The sequence below is a fragment of the Vanessa atalanta genome, chromosome 2 (assembly GCF_905147765.1).
Source record: "Vanessa atalanta chromosome 2, ilVanAtal1.2, whole genome shotgun sequence".
In the NCBI taxonomy this organism is placed as follows: domain Eukaryota; kingdom Metazoa; phylum Arthropoda; class Insecta; order Lepidoptera; family Nymphalidae; genus Vanessa; species Vanessa atalanta.
This window is the reverse complement of record NC_061872.1, coordinates 348,673-368,338: the sequence shown is the minus strand read 5'-3', so window position 1 is coordinate 368,338 and position 19,666 is coordinate 348,673. Positions and strand designations below refer to the sequence as shown.

The following is a 19,666-nucleotide window of genomic DNA, read 5'->3' as shown; positions in this document are numbered from 1 at the left end:
CGATGAAACATATCCGTGCTGCAGTAATAATTCGTACTTGTACAATAATTTTTGGACGAGATAGAACAATAGCAATTCGGTAGCTCGCTTATTCTAGGAATGGTTAAGATCAAGCGTAAAATCAAGTTTTGTTGTATGTTTTTATAAGGAATTTATACCAGGTAAGCTAATACTGGAAGTGTTGCCGTTTCTTATAACCAGAAGTTGAACTGTGACAGATATAAAATACACATAGCTAAAACCGACGGCCGTTGCAGCAGAAAAGTCCTCGAGTGGCGACCACGAAACGAAAAACACAGTGTCGGCAGGCCTAACAAGGCCCCTGGTGAGGGACGCGGGAAGCGACTAGATGCGAGTAGCGCCAGATCGGCTGATGTGAAGGTCTTTGGGAGAGGCCTTTCAGTCCAGCAGTGGACGTCTTCCAGCTGAAAATATGATGATAATGAATCATAAAATACTTTTTTTTTAATAATAAATAACACGAATATGTAACAATTAATAAAAGTCCGAGCTTTCGAAGTGAGCCAGTTTAATTAAGGACTAAGGACAAAACAATAGGCGGTACAATGACGGTATAAAAAGTTGTATACACTTCTAACAGTGCCAACATCTAGGAGCGAAGATTGCCGTCAGAGGGACAACTTGCACGTGATCATTCCTAATATTAGTAGTTACTAGTTACAAAGGATTTACTAGAATAAGTTTATATAAGGTTTTATATTCTACTTGGTGTTAAGACCGAATGCAAGCGAATCTGAGCCGGTAACACCTACTTATATCATATTCTAGTTGTATGGTTGAGTGAGCCATTGTAACAGGCACAACGAAGATGATGTCTTAGCGCTAAAAGTTGGTTTCGCAATGGCAGTTAATATTTGAGTTATATTTAAACATATGCACTAATATCTATGTGAGGTGGTGACCAGTTACAATCAGGTGGCACATTCGTCTGTGCGTCTAAATATTATAATATAAAAATAAATAAATAATAAAAGAACGAATCAGTGAAATTTGAAATGAATGAGTAAGCGGGATGACGTCATAATATATCAGCAAAACCTAAAACGATATCGAGATTTTATACTTTTTTGAATACATTCGAATAAACAAAATACAGAAAAAACTATTAGTATAGCTAATAATAAAAGTGATCCATTTTTAAGCAAGTTTTGAAGCGCTAATTGATCAATTTATTTTATTTTGTTGAACCATATCCAAAAGAACTTGTAATTATTAGTATATTTTATGTCAAAATCGCAAAACAAATCAACAGTTCAAATAATAGTAATACATATCTACCTAAAGAGTAGACGCTAAATAATTCAACTATTCAGACAGAGGCTAACGATATAACTAAGGCTAATTTTTAATTGAAATTCAATTAATTTAAATAAAATATTTCAAGATGGCGAAAAGAGCTCATAGGTCATTTGGTTGACAATATTAAGTTAAGCTTTTCTAAGCACATTATCTATAAATCATCTTTCTCGATTCACGAATTAAAAGATTAATGAGCTATAATGCCTCGGCTAACTATTATTTCATAAATTTATATTTTAATTAAAATGTATATGTAATGTTTCTATGACGTTGAGATGTTTTAGTACAGACGTAGTGACTGATATAAAAGTATGAGCATAAATTATTTCGTATACTTTCTTTTCACAATTTTCATATTTAATATGCTACTAGTGACACCTGTTGAGAATTACACGTACTAGCTTATACGCACGTTTTTCGTGTGATAGCTCCATAGTTCGTACTTGTGATGGTAGATGGCGCTATAAATTAATATATAAAAATATATTAAATTATAATTTCTTGATTTAAAATTATTGTAATATTAATATTATTAATAACATTGAAACAAATTCAATAAATGACCTTGATTATACAAAATAAATTCTTGTTATTTTCTCTTATATATCATAGATGGCACTACTAGTTCTTAAATTTTATGTTATGGAAACAAAATATATTTTATCTTTATGGTAATTATTTGATCAATTTTGTTACTTTTGCTTGTATATCGTTCTAAATAAACAGAAAAAGTTTGTTTGGAAAATCGACTTGGAATTTGAACGTAGTTTTTTGTTGTTACCCTCCTAACGCAATTTTTGAATAAAATAACCCAAAATTCTCATTGGGATCTGATGTCAAGCGTAAGAAACATGATAATCATGAAACTGTCCTATCCTCTAGATTTGTTTTAAAATAAAAGAAGACTTTGGAACATAAAAACTACAGCTTTAAAAGCTAAAGTTAGTTATGTTAGTTTTAACTAAATATTCAACCTTTCATTATCCTTTTGAATATATAATATTGAATCCATATTAAATTGTATTTTTTAATTAATTATTGATATTCTATAAATTAAAATTTCAAAATAATTAAGGTCATAATGTTAATAATTCGATTCTCAATTTTCTAATCTTAAATTAAGTTATGTTTAGGCCAATAGATGTCATTACTCTACCCGTTACATACCAATAAGACAGTTCACGTTATTTTCTGTATTTATCTGTCAAACTATCGTAGTAAGAAAATATCTGACTAAAGGCTTGATATACCGTTGAAATTAATATCGTATATAAATGTACTCACTCTGTTTCATATCCATTTCTAACTCTGGTAGTCGTAAGAGACGTATTTAAGAGTTGTTCGCGTTAATAATATTATCATTATCTAGCGTGTTAGTTCAGCAAAATATCATGAATTCATCAGACTATGGGTTACAGTAAATCCATTCCATTGTAATTATAAACCTCCTATCACGGCCTTAAGTAAATGGAATGAAGAGTTTAAAAGACAGTAACAGCGTGTAAATATATAATAAGCTCTTTTTTGCACTCCAGAAGTAGATTTGAATGCCACCCAGCTGCTCTTCACATGGTTGGTAGATACATATGGCAGAATTTGAAGAAGGTTTCTTCTTTATCGCCTTTCTAGAAGTTTTGATACAATGGCCCGGGTTTGAACCCGCAGTTATTTTGCCAACAAACATCATTACTTAGTAATGCTATGTTGCCTTTAAAGTGATTCAGCCAGTTTAATTACAGCTACAATAAACATATCATCTTATTAGATACCATGGTTAGCGGCGCACTTCCGGCAATCACGTATTATCACCACTGACCGTCTTGTGGCCCATTTTCCTGTCTCTCTTCCTGTCAGAGATCTATAAAAAAATCGCTTGTAATACAAAACCTACTTCCTCGATTCTGTACAAATATAATTACAAAAAAGCGGTTATATTCGATAAAATCTGTACCAATTAGTCGTTTTGTATATAGCCCGTGAATAACACGAGTAACGTCCGTTACCGAAATATTTGAAGCCAGATTAAAAACTATTTTTAATTATTCGAACAACGAATCCAAAAGCGTAAATCCGTTTTTAGATTTATCTCATAATTTTTTTTGGCGAAATTATATCCGAATGATACATACTATGACAGTTAGACTGAAAGAAACAGTTAGTTCTTTTTTAAATTGGATTTTATATGTGTGATGTTCTCATTTCCGCCGCGACCAATCTCAAGGGAGACTAGATAACCACGAAGGATATATTATAGGGCACAGATGTGTACGCAAAAACAAGTGCACTCTATTTCCTCATTCTAGTTATCCGATGGTGGATTATGGACCGGAAAGAGTTCAGGCACAGCACCAACGGCTTAACATTACTTGCAAGACACAGAAGTGTACAAAGATCCAACATCCAAACTCTATATTGAGATTTTCTTGAAAGTGATTTGAACCCAGGTTCTGCGGCCCCTTTACCCACTAGACCAACGTGGCAGTTATATAAGTGTGTGTTACCAATGTATGAAGCACAAACCTCAGGCAAACATTACTCATTTATGATTCACTCCTTATTTGCGACAATTACACATGTTACACGGTGATTAAGGGATTTGTCGAATGTATTACTAGTTCTATCATTTGTTTATAAGCTAAATTAATAAGATTAGATTGTATGAAATTATGATAAGTACGCTTCTAGAATGATATTTGACATCTTATTAAAAATGTGAAGACGTCGATATACAAGAAACTAATACCAAAAGATGCAGCACGTTTCGGATAGAACGATTTAGCATATAATACATAGCTGACAATCGCCTGGCGGTTTAACTGTAAGATGAATAGGTTTGGTTTAAATTAGTAAGATTTTTTTATGACGTAGGAGATATAACCACCTGGTAGTAAGTGGTCACATCCATAGACATTGGCCCTATTAATAGTATTACTTGATGTACATGTTATTCCCTTATATCTGTATCCTTACACTGGCTCACTTACCCTTTAAACCAAAACACTAAATTATACTAAATATTGATGTTTATACACATATCTGATGAATGGGTGATACCTGCGCAGACGGCTTTGCACAAAGCCCTACAACCAAGTAAAAGTATTCTATTAACGAATTAATTTTATTATCATGTTGTTCTATATATCTACTGTTCTATTACATAGTATCAACTCATCATCATTAAACACTTTAAATTCTGTAAGTGATTAAACTCATACGACATTTCTTAAAGTGAATATTTTGAGCTTGGCTAGCTTCGAAGCTTCGGAAGTAAATATGAGATATAGTTTAACCGTGATGTTCCGTTAAAAGATTCCGGACAGTCGTGTCCGGCTATACTCAACTGTGAAGGAGTTATTATTATGATGGAGGTGTTATATATGCCGACATATGTGCCCTCTTTTTCCACTCAATCTCATATTCTGATGAGACGGCAATGCTAAAATGTCAGAAAGAGTCCAAGCTTCACAGGCACGGGGAAAAATAAAATAAATAATAAGTAAACTGCAAATCCAAGCTGCAAATGAGAATAAGAATTTATTAACGAAAAATGCTATAACTTATCATTGCTTCGACCTGATATGGGAAAGCAGAACCTTGGAATCCGTAGCTTTTTAAGATTTTCGCCATGAAATAAATAAATAATGAACAGTATTTAATTTAGAATAAATATATAGTTGATCTAATTCTAGTTAAATAATCAATTTATTAAAATTAATATTAAAAGCGTTCGAATTTTCACATTTGTTACAAAGTAATGTAGTTACAACAACGGTTATACTCTGGTTCTATAAAACGCGTCTACAATTACAATGCGTTGTAAAATAATTGGTATTCTTTTATATCTAAACGGAACATCAGTAACGCTCGAATATCAAAGTATAAGATCTCATAAAATTAATTTTGTACGTTAAGTTTAGCAATTTGTAATGTAACCAGAAGTTGGTTTATAAAATACGAAGAAATTAAAAAGTAAGCTGTAAGAGGATCAATAACATTCTAGGCTTCCTTGGCCGGGAATCGAACCAGGTCGTCGCTATGGCGACAGAACCACAACACCACGGTATACATAAATCATGCACCGAAGTACGGAGAGAAGGTACGATGTACCTATAACTGTGCCCTTTGTAACTCAACGTACAGGATATTAATAAGGGAATACTGTTTTATGACAATACACTTATATAAATAATGTAAATGTGTTTATTTTGAATAAATGTCAGGCATATGCTTCCTCGTTTCCGTAGCGGAACAATGTGTAAGTTGAATGACTTTTTGGTTCAAAGGAAAGCTGAAATTTGAATTCAAATCATTTTGACGATTCATTTCCAAGACGAACTCACTAATAGTTTTTTGTAATCAAACGTGTCTGTATATTTATTTTTTAAATCCATTACATTGATGACGATGCTCGCCTGACCGATTTCGGCCACGGCGGCTAATCTGAAAGAAGAACAGCCAACTACGCAGGACATATTAAAGTGCAGAGGTGTCTGTGCAAACACAGGTGCACTCCCTCACTCACAATTCGACACAACCGGAAAGAGATCCGACAACACAGACTCCGGACTTAGCATCTTTCGTTAGAAAAACCCAATATTTTTTATCGGCCCGAAATGGGCTTTGAACCCATATCAACCCCTCGAGATCTGCAGTTTTAGCCACTAGACCAACGAGGCAATCAGTCCATTACACTATTATTATAGCTAAACTCTACAAAATGTCCTTAGTTTTTATACTCGTAGAGCTATAAGCTTACAGTAAATAGTGAAGAAAATTTATCTCATCTTCTTATTGGAAAAGTGCCCTTTTAATATATTTTTATTAGCTTGATCTGTATGAATCTATACAAAAGATCCTTTAATTTTTAATTTTGACTTAACCATCTTCAAGAAAAATGACGAACTTAAAACGTAATAATTACCAAAGGCAATATAATATTTTAATATTTTTTTCCTGACCGGGATAGCCCGGATACCAAGAATATAGAAAATACTGGTATTACAGGTACTAAGGTAAGTGTATTCTTTCGCGTGTTTCTTAAGCCATCATAATATTTTTATATTATTTTAATGAAACAAGTCTAAAAAATTATTATTCATACTGGAAATCCCGTGTAGCTACTCACCACCACAGAAAATCGAGGTAACAAAATTTAGTCTCCTCGGTTCAGTTCTCAAGATGACAAGTTTTAAAAATTAAACGTAATTATTATTTCAAATGGGCTATTTTTGAGAGCACGTGCATTTCTATCAAAGATTGCGAGTTAGCAAAAAAAAAGCAAGGGCTACTAAATAATATTAAATTTATATTAATATTTTATAAAATAGGAAGGCTGACGTTAGTTGTCACTGCCGCATATAGAAGCAACTAACTAATCCTGGTAGGTACTACCCACTCATCAGATATTCTGTCGTCAAGCAGCAAAACTTGGTATTGTTGTGTTCCGGATATAACATCTTAGTTCCCAAGGTTGGTGGCGCATTAGCGAAGTAAAGGATAATAATAAATTTCTAACAGCGCCAATGGATATGGGTGGTGGTGACCACTTATCATCAGGTGACCCATTTGCCGGTTCACCTACATATTATATAAAACACTTACACATACATCACTTACTTGAAGTCGGAACACAAGTACTGTATTGGTGGTTGTAGAAAATGTGATGAGACCAACTCACACAATCTTGCACGAAACCCAATACAATTAGACTGTGATCAATCTTTTCTTATATTAAAGTTTCGCACAGATGCTAATGTAAGCAATAACTTACTTTAATCAAAATTTCGATCCAACGGGGAAATGCAAACAAGATAAGATAAAGTTACAGGACCAAGTTTCTGACTGCAATGTAAATTCATCCTTCTTTGCAAGTCATATATTTAATGCTTATCTATGTATATCCAAAATACAATACTATACATGACTAACAGATTACCGTGACTCCTCCGTTTTAATATATTCTGACTTCTAATTAGCGATATCAGACCTTCATTTTCAATTTTATAACGATAATTTTAGTCGTTTTCATATGACGAAGTAACAGACAGATAATAACATGTATTCTTATTGGATTTTTTATGAGACCAATGTAACAGTTTGATGAAAAACGTGGAGTTATTATTTATCAATTTTCTTGTAGGATATAATCATTTAATTGTATATTTATATAATATGTCTTAGTTTAAAAATATTTAATAATAATAATTAAATGGGTAATTCCACCGTTTGTGATCCACACCGGCCATAAACTTTGGCGCTGCGAGAAATATTAGCCATTCATTACAGGAGGTACCAATCCGCCATCAACCTTGGGTGCTAAGATATTATGAATCTGAACCTGAAAATCTGTTGTTTTCTAGTGAAAAGTTATTTTCTTGTGACCGATATAATTATATTGTTGTCCTTTGACTTCCATAATTATTATAATCGCAAGGGAGACCAGCAGGACTCCGCAGGACATATTATTCTGCACAAACGCACTCTTTATACCCTCACTCTCATTATCCAATCGGACGGAAAATCCGACACGACCGGAAATAATTTAGGCGCAGGACCAAAAGCCTTATCTGAATTACGAGTCATAGCACTGTTACTGAGAATCTTATTATAGAAAAACTCACCCAGCAACCCAGAAATCTAGGACATTGGGATCTGTTGACTTCCAGGCAGGAGACATAACACACATATATAACTACCATGACTGTATTTGTAGATGTTGAAAAGAGTAACTACTGAGTTTCTTACCGGTTCTTCTCGGTAGAATCTACATTCCGAATCGGTGATAGCTTTACTTTATATAGTTTGTTAAATGACGATTCAAAAGTGCTTGTAAAAGCCTACTTGAATAAAGTACATTTTGATTTTGATTTTGCGACCTTGTATCTGCCATTTTTAGACGCACGACCAGCAGTTTTACGTCCTTTCTTTTTATCTAGCCACTAGGCCAACGAGGCAGACGTTTTCAGACTAAAAGCAAAACATACAAGTTCGATATAAAGATTCAACCTCATTTCAGAGTTAGCTCACACCGATATCGTAGATAACTTTTTATACGAACTTTTCTATGCTTTAAAATGAAACTTATTCGTTCGAATCCGAAGCTCGTCGAAGTTTCTCGTCGAAGTGCAAATAAATCGTTTCGAAATAAGTAATATGAGAACATTTCTATGGAATCGTTTAAGTTTTCCTTTCACGATTTACAATTTACATTTTATGTAGTGAATAGCTTGGCGTACCCAAGTTGAATGTATTGATGACGATGATGAAGAAGGAAATCTGCTAAGAGATATCGACCACTGCAGCAATTTTCAAAGGGGACCAGCAAAGTTTGCAAGAGATATTATTGTAAACAAATGCGTGGAAACCCAGCTGTAATCTCCTTTATCTCTCATAATTAGACTGTACACAATGGTCACATGAAATTCAATTATTTTATCGGCAATTACATATTGAATTATAAAACACCAAGGAAATCTTCACATGAATCACAATGCCGCCGTCTATCACCTAATTAATCAGTGATTAAACTTTGTTCTGAACCGACCTGTGACACTTTTCTCCCCAAACAAAGGACACAGAGGGTGTGAGATTTGCGCGAGCCACTTTTACTGGTGACGCTCAATCGAACAAGGTCAACTACCTCTTAAGAGGGATATACGTCGCATCCTGGCGACAGAGGGGCTGCAACGCGATTTGCGAGTGCTGATTATTTTAAAAAACTCATTAAATGTTATAATAGCCATTCGGCGAAAATTATCTTAAGGTTCCTTTAGTGTTGAATTATTTAAAATTCCAATGTATAAAAAAATATTGTGTCAAAAGGCATAGAAAAAAGCTATTAATACCAAATTCAGAGAGTACTTGCATATTTAATTGTTTTGATATTTTTCTGAAGAAGATGAAGTGCTGTTTATGATTAACATATATTTCAAGTTTTTTCGCTAACAATTACCGAGACAAACGAAATCAATGTTACTCAAATAAAGCAATTTCACGTGTATCGCCTTACAGCGTTTAGTTAATAACTAACACTACACTGAAACATAGATATTATTAAAATATATTATTATCTAAAACTTTAACGTCGGATATACTACAAATAGTTTCTTTAACTTTTTTTTGTATACAAAATGATTAATAGATTAATTAATTGTATAGAAAAAAAATAATGACATTAAGGAATTTCAAGATTTCGTCTCAAGTCGGTAGTAAGCTATAATAAGGGTCATATCGCTGTTTAATTTATCATTCTGAGCTCATTACTCCGCAAGTACAGCTATTATTCCGTCAGGACCAAGGATAAAGGTAATTTAACGTCGATTTCTCAAAAATTGCATCGGAAATTGAATGCCAATTATGTTTTAACTGATATTTAATCGTTCGTTTAAATTATAGTAACCTCACGGCCGTTGACCCCACGGACCTTTGTTAATTCTGACAAGGTTCAATTATAAATGTGGATAAGATTCCCGCAGAGGACTCCGAAATGTCATTTCATTATAAATAATTGAACTCCTTGCAAAGTTCACATCCGACGTAAAAAATCTGTTCTCCTCACAAAAGGTGAACGCTTCATTATTTATGAATATTCATTTTTTTGCAAATTTGCAGATATTTTTTCTGACATAAAGTAATCTGAGTAACTCTTTGGTTTGTGATGATGTCGTATCAATGTCGGTAACATCATCCTCAGCGGCCCCAAACCACCGAGTGGGAGATATTGAGTATTGTGCTCAAGTGTGTGCAACGACACAGATGCATCCACTTTCATAGTTGAAACAGATGAAAATCACAATCGTGAGGACATTTCGACGTATGGATGGTTTCGATTGAGACGGAACTTGAAATATTTGAGCTGTAGAGGTTTTGATTCTCTCTGACTGATTAAGACAGGTGAAATAAATAAAAATTCTGCTTACAGATAGTCCGAGAATACTTGTTACATTATAGGTGAATACTGCCTAAGATTTTGACTTATTGGATGATATTGTCATATTGAGCTCCGTAATATTGTTTTGATTATATTATTACCGTAAAAAAAGCTGGTCATTGGTCAGTTCTTCTCACTTACCAACTTACGTAATAATCGAATCTGAACTGTTACAATACAGATACGCGCCCGGTGAAGGACCGCCCTAATAGCTTCAAACGGCTAATAGTATAGTATCCAGTTGATAAGAAACAACTCGTTATTAATACGTCCCTCCCAAAGCTAAAAATTCGAGTAATAGTATAATTTTTGTGTATATTATATATAGTATATTTCATTGGCTATAGACTAGCAAGTCTCCCTATCGTTCTTATATAATGTAAAACTTTAACGGGAGTGCGAAGTCAGTACCAGTCGTTAGTGTAACAAAATTGAACGTAAATTCGAAAATATCTTTTGAAACTGGATGTTTCGAACTCGTATTCATCGAATTTGATTTTCGAGGACGGGTTTTTAAAATTGCAAACGAGTTTTATTTTGGTACTAAACTTTGTTTTTTGATTATCGACGCTTTATACTTCAGGTTTTTTATTTTATATTCGTATAGTATTTTTATTTTTATAGACAACTGTCTAGATAGTCTAACGGCTAGCTTGTAAAGGATCATGACATCACACGTTTTAAATCCCTGGTTTAGTTCATATAAGCGACTGAGTTTTTCTATCAAGACAATGTTGTAGTATCCCAAAGTTAATCTCATGTCGTAGGAAGTACGTAATCTCGGAGCTTTCTCTGATTTCGAAATTTAAGCTCCATCGGAGTATGAGAAGCAATAGAGGTGTGCATTTGTGATAAAAAAAGATGAGGTCGTTTTTTGTACTTATATGACTCTTTATTCTATTAAAGTAGGTTAGTAGGTGGTGTTGCTCATGTTTAAAAAAAAAAAAACATATTTTGCAGACTTCGTTACAAGTTGTTTTAAATAGTATAAAATTTTAAAGCGGTCACGCAGGCGCGCGTGCGCTGCACTCACCCGAAACAAGTGACAGATGTCATTTCGGTTACAAACATTAAAGCATATCATTGTCAGAATTAACCTGCTAGTTAATGTACTCGAAATTACTCTTGTGCCAACGTGATGATAGGCAAGTGATATAACTTCTTAATTCTATATTAAATCTAAGATAAAAAAATCCAATAAAAAAATTAAACCATTTTAAACACGTTGGTTGTCTTGCCCATTAAAAATTAAAAATTAATGAATTTTTGAAATTTTGAATGAAAAACGCTTACGTGTTCTAAGGTCTGATTTAGCAACGTTTCCATATGTAACGTCTCTAATGCGGGAATGTTTAATAACTTTCACAATATCTACTGGGTCACGCGTTAGTTTTTTAATGTAAACATTTTCACAATTACAGTATATTTTTGTTAATATTCGTTATTGATCAAGTTCCCTAGAATTTGTACCAGAAAATATAAATCTTAATCACATTAAAATAAAAAATAAATCCTAAAACACATATTGTTTTTTTATAAGAAAATGTTAAAAGTATACAATAATGAAATACTCAAGTATAACGGATTGAATTATAGTTATAATTATTTACAAACCCGTGCACCGTATCAAAGACTTCACGCAGATTTTGCACAGATTATTTCAGACAAAGTAAACTTAGCACGATACAATGTGTGTTTTTAATAATTTATAATAAAAATTTTTAATAATCGAAACGATGCACTCAAATTCGACTTACTGGATCTAAGTTAAGTATTCGTTAAACTACCAAGATATTCACGGGTTTTTATTTAAAAAAAAAATGAAAAACTATGAATCCTAAAAATCATAAAATAAATTTTGGCTTATATTATTAAATTTTATTAACATTAACATCCTGTAAATTTCCCACTACTGGGCTAAGGCCACCACTCGCTTTTGAGGAGAAGGTTTAGAGCATATTTCACCACGCTGCTGCAATGCGGATTGGTGAAATACACATGTGGCGGAATTTCGTTGAAATTAGACACATGCAGGTTTCCTCACGATGTTTTCCTTCACCGCCTAGCACGAGATGAATTATCAATACAAATAAAGCACATGAAAATTCAGTGGTCCTTGCCTGGGTTTGAACCCGCAATCATCGGTTAAGATGCACGCGTTCTAACCACTGGGCCATCTCGGCTCAACTTTACAATTGATTTTAAATCAATTTAATAGTAAGTTTTCAAGTCACCAGAATACGTGGCGTGCATTTTTACCTGTGTTTATACAATATATATCTATATTTTTTCCATGTTTGGGCCTTTGTTACCTAATAAATAAAGCTATTAATATTATTACAAATGCTTTAAATTTCTGAAAACAGAATTATTATATTGGTTAGTTCAGTTTAGAACATATTTTTTTTCTAAAATGTAAATTGATTTCTGATGAGATGTGGTCGCAGTTAAGAAGCAAATCTAAAAAAGGTGTAGTGTGTTGCAACCTATAAATACCCGCATTTAGGCAAAGGTAAAAAAAAGGTATACATAAATATTACTAACTAGATGACGCTCGCAGTTTCGCTATCGTTTTAAAGGTTGGTTATCTGGTTTTAGGTATAAAAGTATCCTGTTTCCTTCCTGGACTATACCAAATTTTATCAAATTCAGGTTGAGTAGTTTGGCGAAAGAGCAACAAACAGACAGACAGAGGTACTTTCGCATTTATAATATTAGTACTGTGTCATCAGATGTTGCTTCAGTATGGGTTAATGAGCAGCATTTATTCATACTTTACTGACACATGGAATCTCTTACGATGAAGGGAAAACCTTCGCCTTTGAGCCCGAGTTGATATAAACACACATTAAGCCAGTGAAAATTAAGTAATATTTGCTCTGATTAGATCCAACGATTCTAGTTTAAGATCAAGATTTTCTGTTCAGTGTATGTGACTTAAAATAATACTTATTATATGTGAATTACAAGTGATAAAGCTTCCTAGAATAAAAAATTCAACAGCGCCTAAATCTGAAACCTATGATTGTCATTAACGTTTATTAATCTAATTAAGTTTAATTAAAACAGATCGTAATTCGTAAATGACTGATCGTTGTAAAATGAATCAACTATTAATTAAATCCCTAATCTTTTGTTTGAATTCAAGCAGAGGCTACGGGTGCCAATGAACTGCTGAAGGCCGAAAAAAATAATGTTACGAATTTCAACTTGACATCATTATATTAACACTTCGTAAACGGAAACCATTATCGATCAGAAAATGGAATTAATTGAAATTCTTTCGTTTTCCGCAGTAAATGTATCATCATTATGAGAAAAAGAATGTTCCTGCTCGACACATTTAGTACTTGGTAATATCATTTTTAATTACATTTAAGGAAAGCCCTGAATTAAAAATAAACCATGTTTTATAGCTGCCTGAGCTGTCGGTACATTAATGTATACTCCTATTAATAACTTAGTAATATTGTAATAACATCCATCGCGGTCCATCTCAGCCTCTGTGTCAGAATCTGCTGTTTGTCCTAAGCATAGTTGACAACATTGCCGTACTTGTATGTAGATGTTTATCATTTTGTTTCGTTGTATTCGTGGTTTAAGTTTTTTTTTAGTACAGATTATGCTAAATCTTATTTTTTTCATCTGCAAATACCTCTGCCGTAAATAATCATGTTCTTAATCTTATTGAATATTTACAATACCTAATCATTTGCTTGACTGTCAGAGTTCATGTTCAAATAAATTAAACATTAGCTTGTGTTGGTTGGGCTTAAATTTTATTTTATTTGTACATTCAATATGATCAGACTTTTTAAGATGTAGTATGGTCCCAGTTGTCAAAAATGGAACATGTTTAAATAAGCAAGCAGATGGAAAAATATGCCACCTGATGGTAGATGGTCACACTTCACATAGACGTTAGTGTTGCAAGAAATATTCACAATAGCGTCGCGAATCTTGGGAACTAAGACTTTTGTCCAATGTGCTAGTCGGTAAACTTTTCTAGCAGTGTTTTACCCCTACGTTTTATCTCGTAACAAAATGGAAGCATTAAAATTGGTGCCCAATCACTGGAGACAAAATATAGTAATATAAAAAAAAAAAAAAATCCGAAATGTGAAGTTCCGTTTAGAATTTGTCCATTAAAACAAGTGTTACAGGTCCTCGAACTACGTTTTGAAACATAGTTTACCATGCATTATATACTTTGCGTTTCTATTTTATCTCTCTAAGTGATAACGTATATATACGGTAACATAATGTCACGCTAATCGAATACTCAGGTAATTGACAAGTTATATCATGTTTGGGTTTGCAGTTAGCGAGTCGTGTGTTCGTGTTCTTTGCACGGCGTAGATGTATTTGATGATAGGATAGGTATCTTAAAGCAATCGTGATCTTTATGATTTGATTAATAGACTGTATATAAACATTTTTTCCTCATTGATTATGAGGTCCTGGACTTAACTCTGTGGTAGAAAGGTTAAAATTTTATTGGATTTTTCCGAGGAGATTTACTCAGAAGTTGATATTGCTGACAATGTCATGCCTAGAAAACATGTAAAGCCGTTGGTCATTGGCACCTAGATAAGGTGGATCTTCTTGTGGATTTGTACACTGTAACATATCTTGCAAGGTTTGCTCAGTCTCAGTTGTGAAACACCTTCGTGGTCGAAATCGGCCAGAAGGTTATTATCATCATAAAAATATCTTTCATTAATAGAAATTAGTAGACTAGTTTTAAAGGCCGGCAAAGCATCTGCAAGCGCCCCGGTAGATGTCCATGGGCAGTGGTAGTCACTTTCCATTAGGTGAGCCTCCTGCTCGTTTGCCACCTATCACATAAAAAAAGGTATTCGTAAATAATTGATTAATGTAGAATTCGTATAAAAGTGTAAGTAATCAGTTCCTCGTCGGTTATTTCGGTAGAATAATTGGTACTTACTTATTAACTTCACCAGTTCTGTCCCTGATTGCAATAATATGTTTGTAGTGACTTGTTTTGAGCATTTTCCTAGAAGGATTAGATTCATACATTTAATTGCGCAAAATTTTTTTATTTTATTTTTTTATTTTTACTTTATTAGGGAAACAGAGTTAAGAGAGACGGTTTTGACACAAAACCGTCTCTCTTAACTCTGGTCTTATCCCTAGATTGTTTTTTAATAAGCCGAAGGCTCGAAGAGGGTGCTGCCGATCCCGTGGCGTCGAAGGCCAATTAGTTTCGAAATTGTTGATAAACAATTTAATATTAAGCATAGAATTACAATATTTATTTTTGCCAATATTTCAGGAAGAAAACGGAAACAACTTCAATATCAGTGGTGGTATTACCATCGGATGGTTTATTTAAGAAAACAAACGCCACTCATTTAACTAAAATTTTCATCAATAGTCGAGAGAGACATATCAAACTTGTCCAAACTTCTGTCTTCCTATACTCATACTATTCGAACTAAACCTGTTCCGTCTGAATATTAATGCGTCAAATGCATTAGGTATTCTGAATATGGTGTCGGTTGTTGTCTGATAAGGCGTAGACATTAGACAATACAGTCGTAACGAAAAAAAGTGAGTCGTACAGTCATTTACGATTGAATTATTAATATGTTTATTCAATAATATTTATGTATGTAAATGCTTTATTTTTATTCGGCTAATATTTTGTTGATGTCATTTATGATGTGGTAGGACTTTGTGCATGGGTAGGTATCATACACTCACCCATATTCTACCGCCAAACAGGAGTACTCAGTGTTGGTGTGATCCGGTTTGAAGGGTGAGTGAGCCAGTGTAACTAGAGGCACAAGGGACATAATACCTCAGTGCCCAAGGTTGGTGGCGCATTGGTGATAATATGAATGCATTTCATTATTCATCTACATACTTATTTTCTTATGATCTATATTATTTAAGTCATTGTAATTCTCATTAGCAATGACAAGGTACCACTGAAATTCAGTGACACATATTGAGTGGTTTAACTATTTTACGCATAATTTATTAATACGAAAATCACTTGTATAGTGTCTGTACATTATTTAATCAAATACTATTAATAAATAAATATTCATTAAATTTTTATATCATATTCTATGTATCCGGCTGTTGAGGATTAATAAATAATCTTTTCATAGTGACGTGCTGCGGTTTTGCAAGAGTGCTATTTATCGATCAAGAAAATTATATGATATAAGTATTATTTATCTCATTTATGTATAATGATGTTTCTATCAGTGAAACATACATATTTTACCTCTTTATAATATTAATATACCTACATGTAAAATATATATGTCGGAGGAGCAGGATGCCGAACAGTTGGGTTCGGGGATTGATCCGACATTTGGAAGACTATGTGAGCGTGCAATGGAGATATTCACAAAATAAGACGTATTTAATATCGTCTAATCACTGTATTAATTGATTCAATAATCGTACACCAGAATAATATCAAAAGATTACAATGATTCATCTCGATTAAAAGCAAATGGGTTTGCAAAGAACCATCGCATTTCAATCCTTATCAAAACATAACGACTCGCGTTGCCATGACACTTACAACTCCATTTGGGGTCACCCCCTCTTAAAAGTAAATCAGCCAACAAACATTATTGCCAACTATTCATTAATTATCCAAATCAACAATCAAAGTAATCTCGCCCCTTTATATATTATAGTTATAAAAATCGTATCTACTTGGAGCTGTTACAACAGGTTTAAATGATATTTACAACTGTACATTAGTTGAAAACTAAATCCTAAATCTTATATTCAGATTTACCAAATTATTAAACAACCGATTTAATAATCGTTAAATTATGATAGGAAATACCTGACGAAAGATATAACTTGTATAACCTGATGCTGATAAGGAAAATTAAACAAAATTCATTTTTTAATATTTATTATGTTTTAATATTTTCTGCACTACAGACGAATGAATGACCCGAGTAATAAATGGGAAGTGTATAACAATGGAATGTGTAAGTACCTAATGATCTTTTAAATATACAAAACAACTACATACATTGTAAATTTTATCTTAATTTAACGACATGCTACAAATGCGTATTTGAAGAAAAAGACATAATGGTCATCCAAGATAAATATAAAGACATATTAATACATAAAACTCCGATATTTTAATATCCTTAAAATAAAGTTTTATATTCTATATTACAATATATACAAATATCTAAATCAATAACATATCAACTAGATAACTAGATAAAGTACATTCAGTACCCTGTTATTTACAAATACAAAGTAGTGTAAGCTAAGTCTTAGTATAAAATTAGTATAACCGTGCATTAATGTTGCTATAAGTGATGAAGGGTTCATCCGCGACGCTTAGACCATGATCGTGTTACCGATAATACTCTCTTTGCCATCAAGAAGCTCAGAATAGCCAGATTCATCGCTGCAGGCGCTGTCGTTGTCGCCGGTGTTTTTAAAAACCTCTGTCTCCGTGCTCGAGTTCAAACTATCAACGTCAGTCAAATTGTCGATGAGAGCATCAAATTTGCCCTCGAAGCTATCGAGTATGCCGGAGTCAGCTCTCAGGGGCGGATAGGTAGATCGTCGACGGAAAGCGTTCTTCTCACCAATCGGCACATGACTTACTTCATCTGAAGTAACCGTGCTCGTTGAATCACTACCATCGTTAATAGCATGAATGGAGTTCGTGTAGCTCATGTGGTTTCTCATCGATGCACTTTCGAAATTGCGTATTCTCTCAAATACCGGTACTCTTTCTTCGTCACTATCAGTTTCTTTGTGCTCTTCCTGTGAGAAATGTGAAGGAAGCGATGACGGCTCCGCGTCAGATGAGGTGACCGTGCTCGCCGTCTCGCACCCTGAAGAAACCGACCCATCGTCGCTATCAGTGACGAGGTAGTTACTTTGAGCTACAATTAAATTCTTCCTCCCCTGAAACATAGCAGCATCGTTTAATTCGATCGTCTCTTCAATCGACTCCAGTGTTATTAATCTCGATTCCTCTTTTTCGTTATTATCTTGACTAGTTTCACTATGAGATTCCGACTCCTTATTTAATTTACTTTCATGAACAAGTAAGCCAATTAATTTATCGGTCGATTCTTCCTTGCTTTCTTCGGAGTCTAATCGCATTCTATCCATTACGCCTTCGGGGCATGACAGCTTACGTGGAGATTTCATCTCTTGTCGTCGTCTATCTAAAGACTGTGACGTGGTAAGACCCATTGTGAATTGACATTCCTTCTTTGAATTCATTTCTGCTTCTTCTTCATCTTCCTCAGAACAGAGTTCTTCGATGGCACCAAGCTTAGGAGCAGACTTTGATCTTTCAAGAGGAGGTCTGTAGTTCATGGCGCCTACACTGAGTAGTATCTTCCTACGTGGCATACTTGGATTATCGTAGACACTGTTAGCGAGACTCAGCCTTGCGTTCTGTTTTGAGATTCTATCCTTTTTAAACTCGACTAAGGCCTGTTTGAGTTTTATTTGAAGTTCCTCGGTTATTTTCTTTGATACGGTTTCTTTGGTGCAAAGAACAGCGTGACAACGGAGTTCATGTTTTAGTTTCTTCCCCTCGTGGCGGTACACCCAGCAGAATAATTTAGGGTAGTGTGGCGGACTAGCGCAGTATGTGATACGGTGGGACCAGTATTCGGTGAGCCCGTGTTCTTTGGTGAAACCTTTGAGGCCGGAGTTTGTGACGGATAGTTTCATCACGACGTCGGGCTTCGTGGACTGTTGGTAATTTCGCCATAATGTAGCAAGTGGCTTCTCAATGCAACTCTCACCTGCAAGCAAGAAAAGGAAAAATTTTAATATAAGACATATTACATTTGCCACTCGTCCTAACATTAGTATTGCAATTAAGTATTAATGTTTAAATTTGTTTATGAAATATTTAGGCCAAGTATCCGCGTGGGTGATGCCAACGCCTACATGATATATATCATCAGTCACTATCAAACTGATCTTAAATCAATCTACACAATTGTGTTTGTGTTATGTTCGAGGCTCGAGGCAAACATCTCGTGACATTAACCGATTGGTATCATGTTGTGGGGCGGCTGGTTGGCCGACACCCTTTGATTTCAAAACGTGCACAAATATTTGACTATATTATGATGTATGAACATTATAGAGCATGTATGTCTATTTTTTCAACTACCTATGTATGTGTAAGTGTAAAGCTGTGTGAGATCAGTGAAAAGAAAGCCTTAACCGTGGACTTCATTAACTAATATGTTTGTAAATATTGTCAGGAAAAACTGATTACAATAAACTTCCAGAAACTTCTATATACTTATTTTATCTTTTATTTTATGACCTTAGCTGCTAAATAAGTGCAACCGGGAAATGTCTTTTTTGCGCATGAGTTAGCCTATAAGAATAAAAAGTATTTAAATGTCGCACTGC

General features: G+C 33.9%; 1 protein-coding gene across 1 annotated transcript in view; it reads right to left on the bottom strand.

Moving 5' to 3' along the window:
• Nucleotides 1-17,168: 17,168 nt before the first annotated feature.
• LOC125070969 overlaps nt 17,169-19,666 on the bottom strand; it is a 60,155-nt gene continuing 57,657 nt past the window's right edge. Inside the window, exon 2 of the mRNA XM_047681005.1 lies at nt 17,169-19,041. Within this exon, the coding sequence (XP_047536961.1) occupies nt 17,606-19,041 (1,436 nt within the window). The 3' untranslated portion in view covers nt 17,169-17,605. The remainder of the gene's footprint in view (nt 19,042-19,666) is intronic.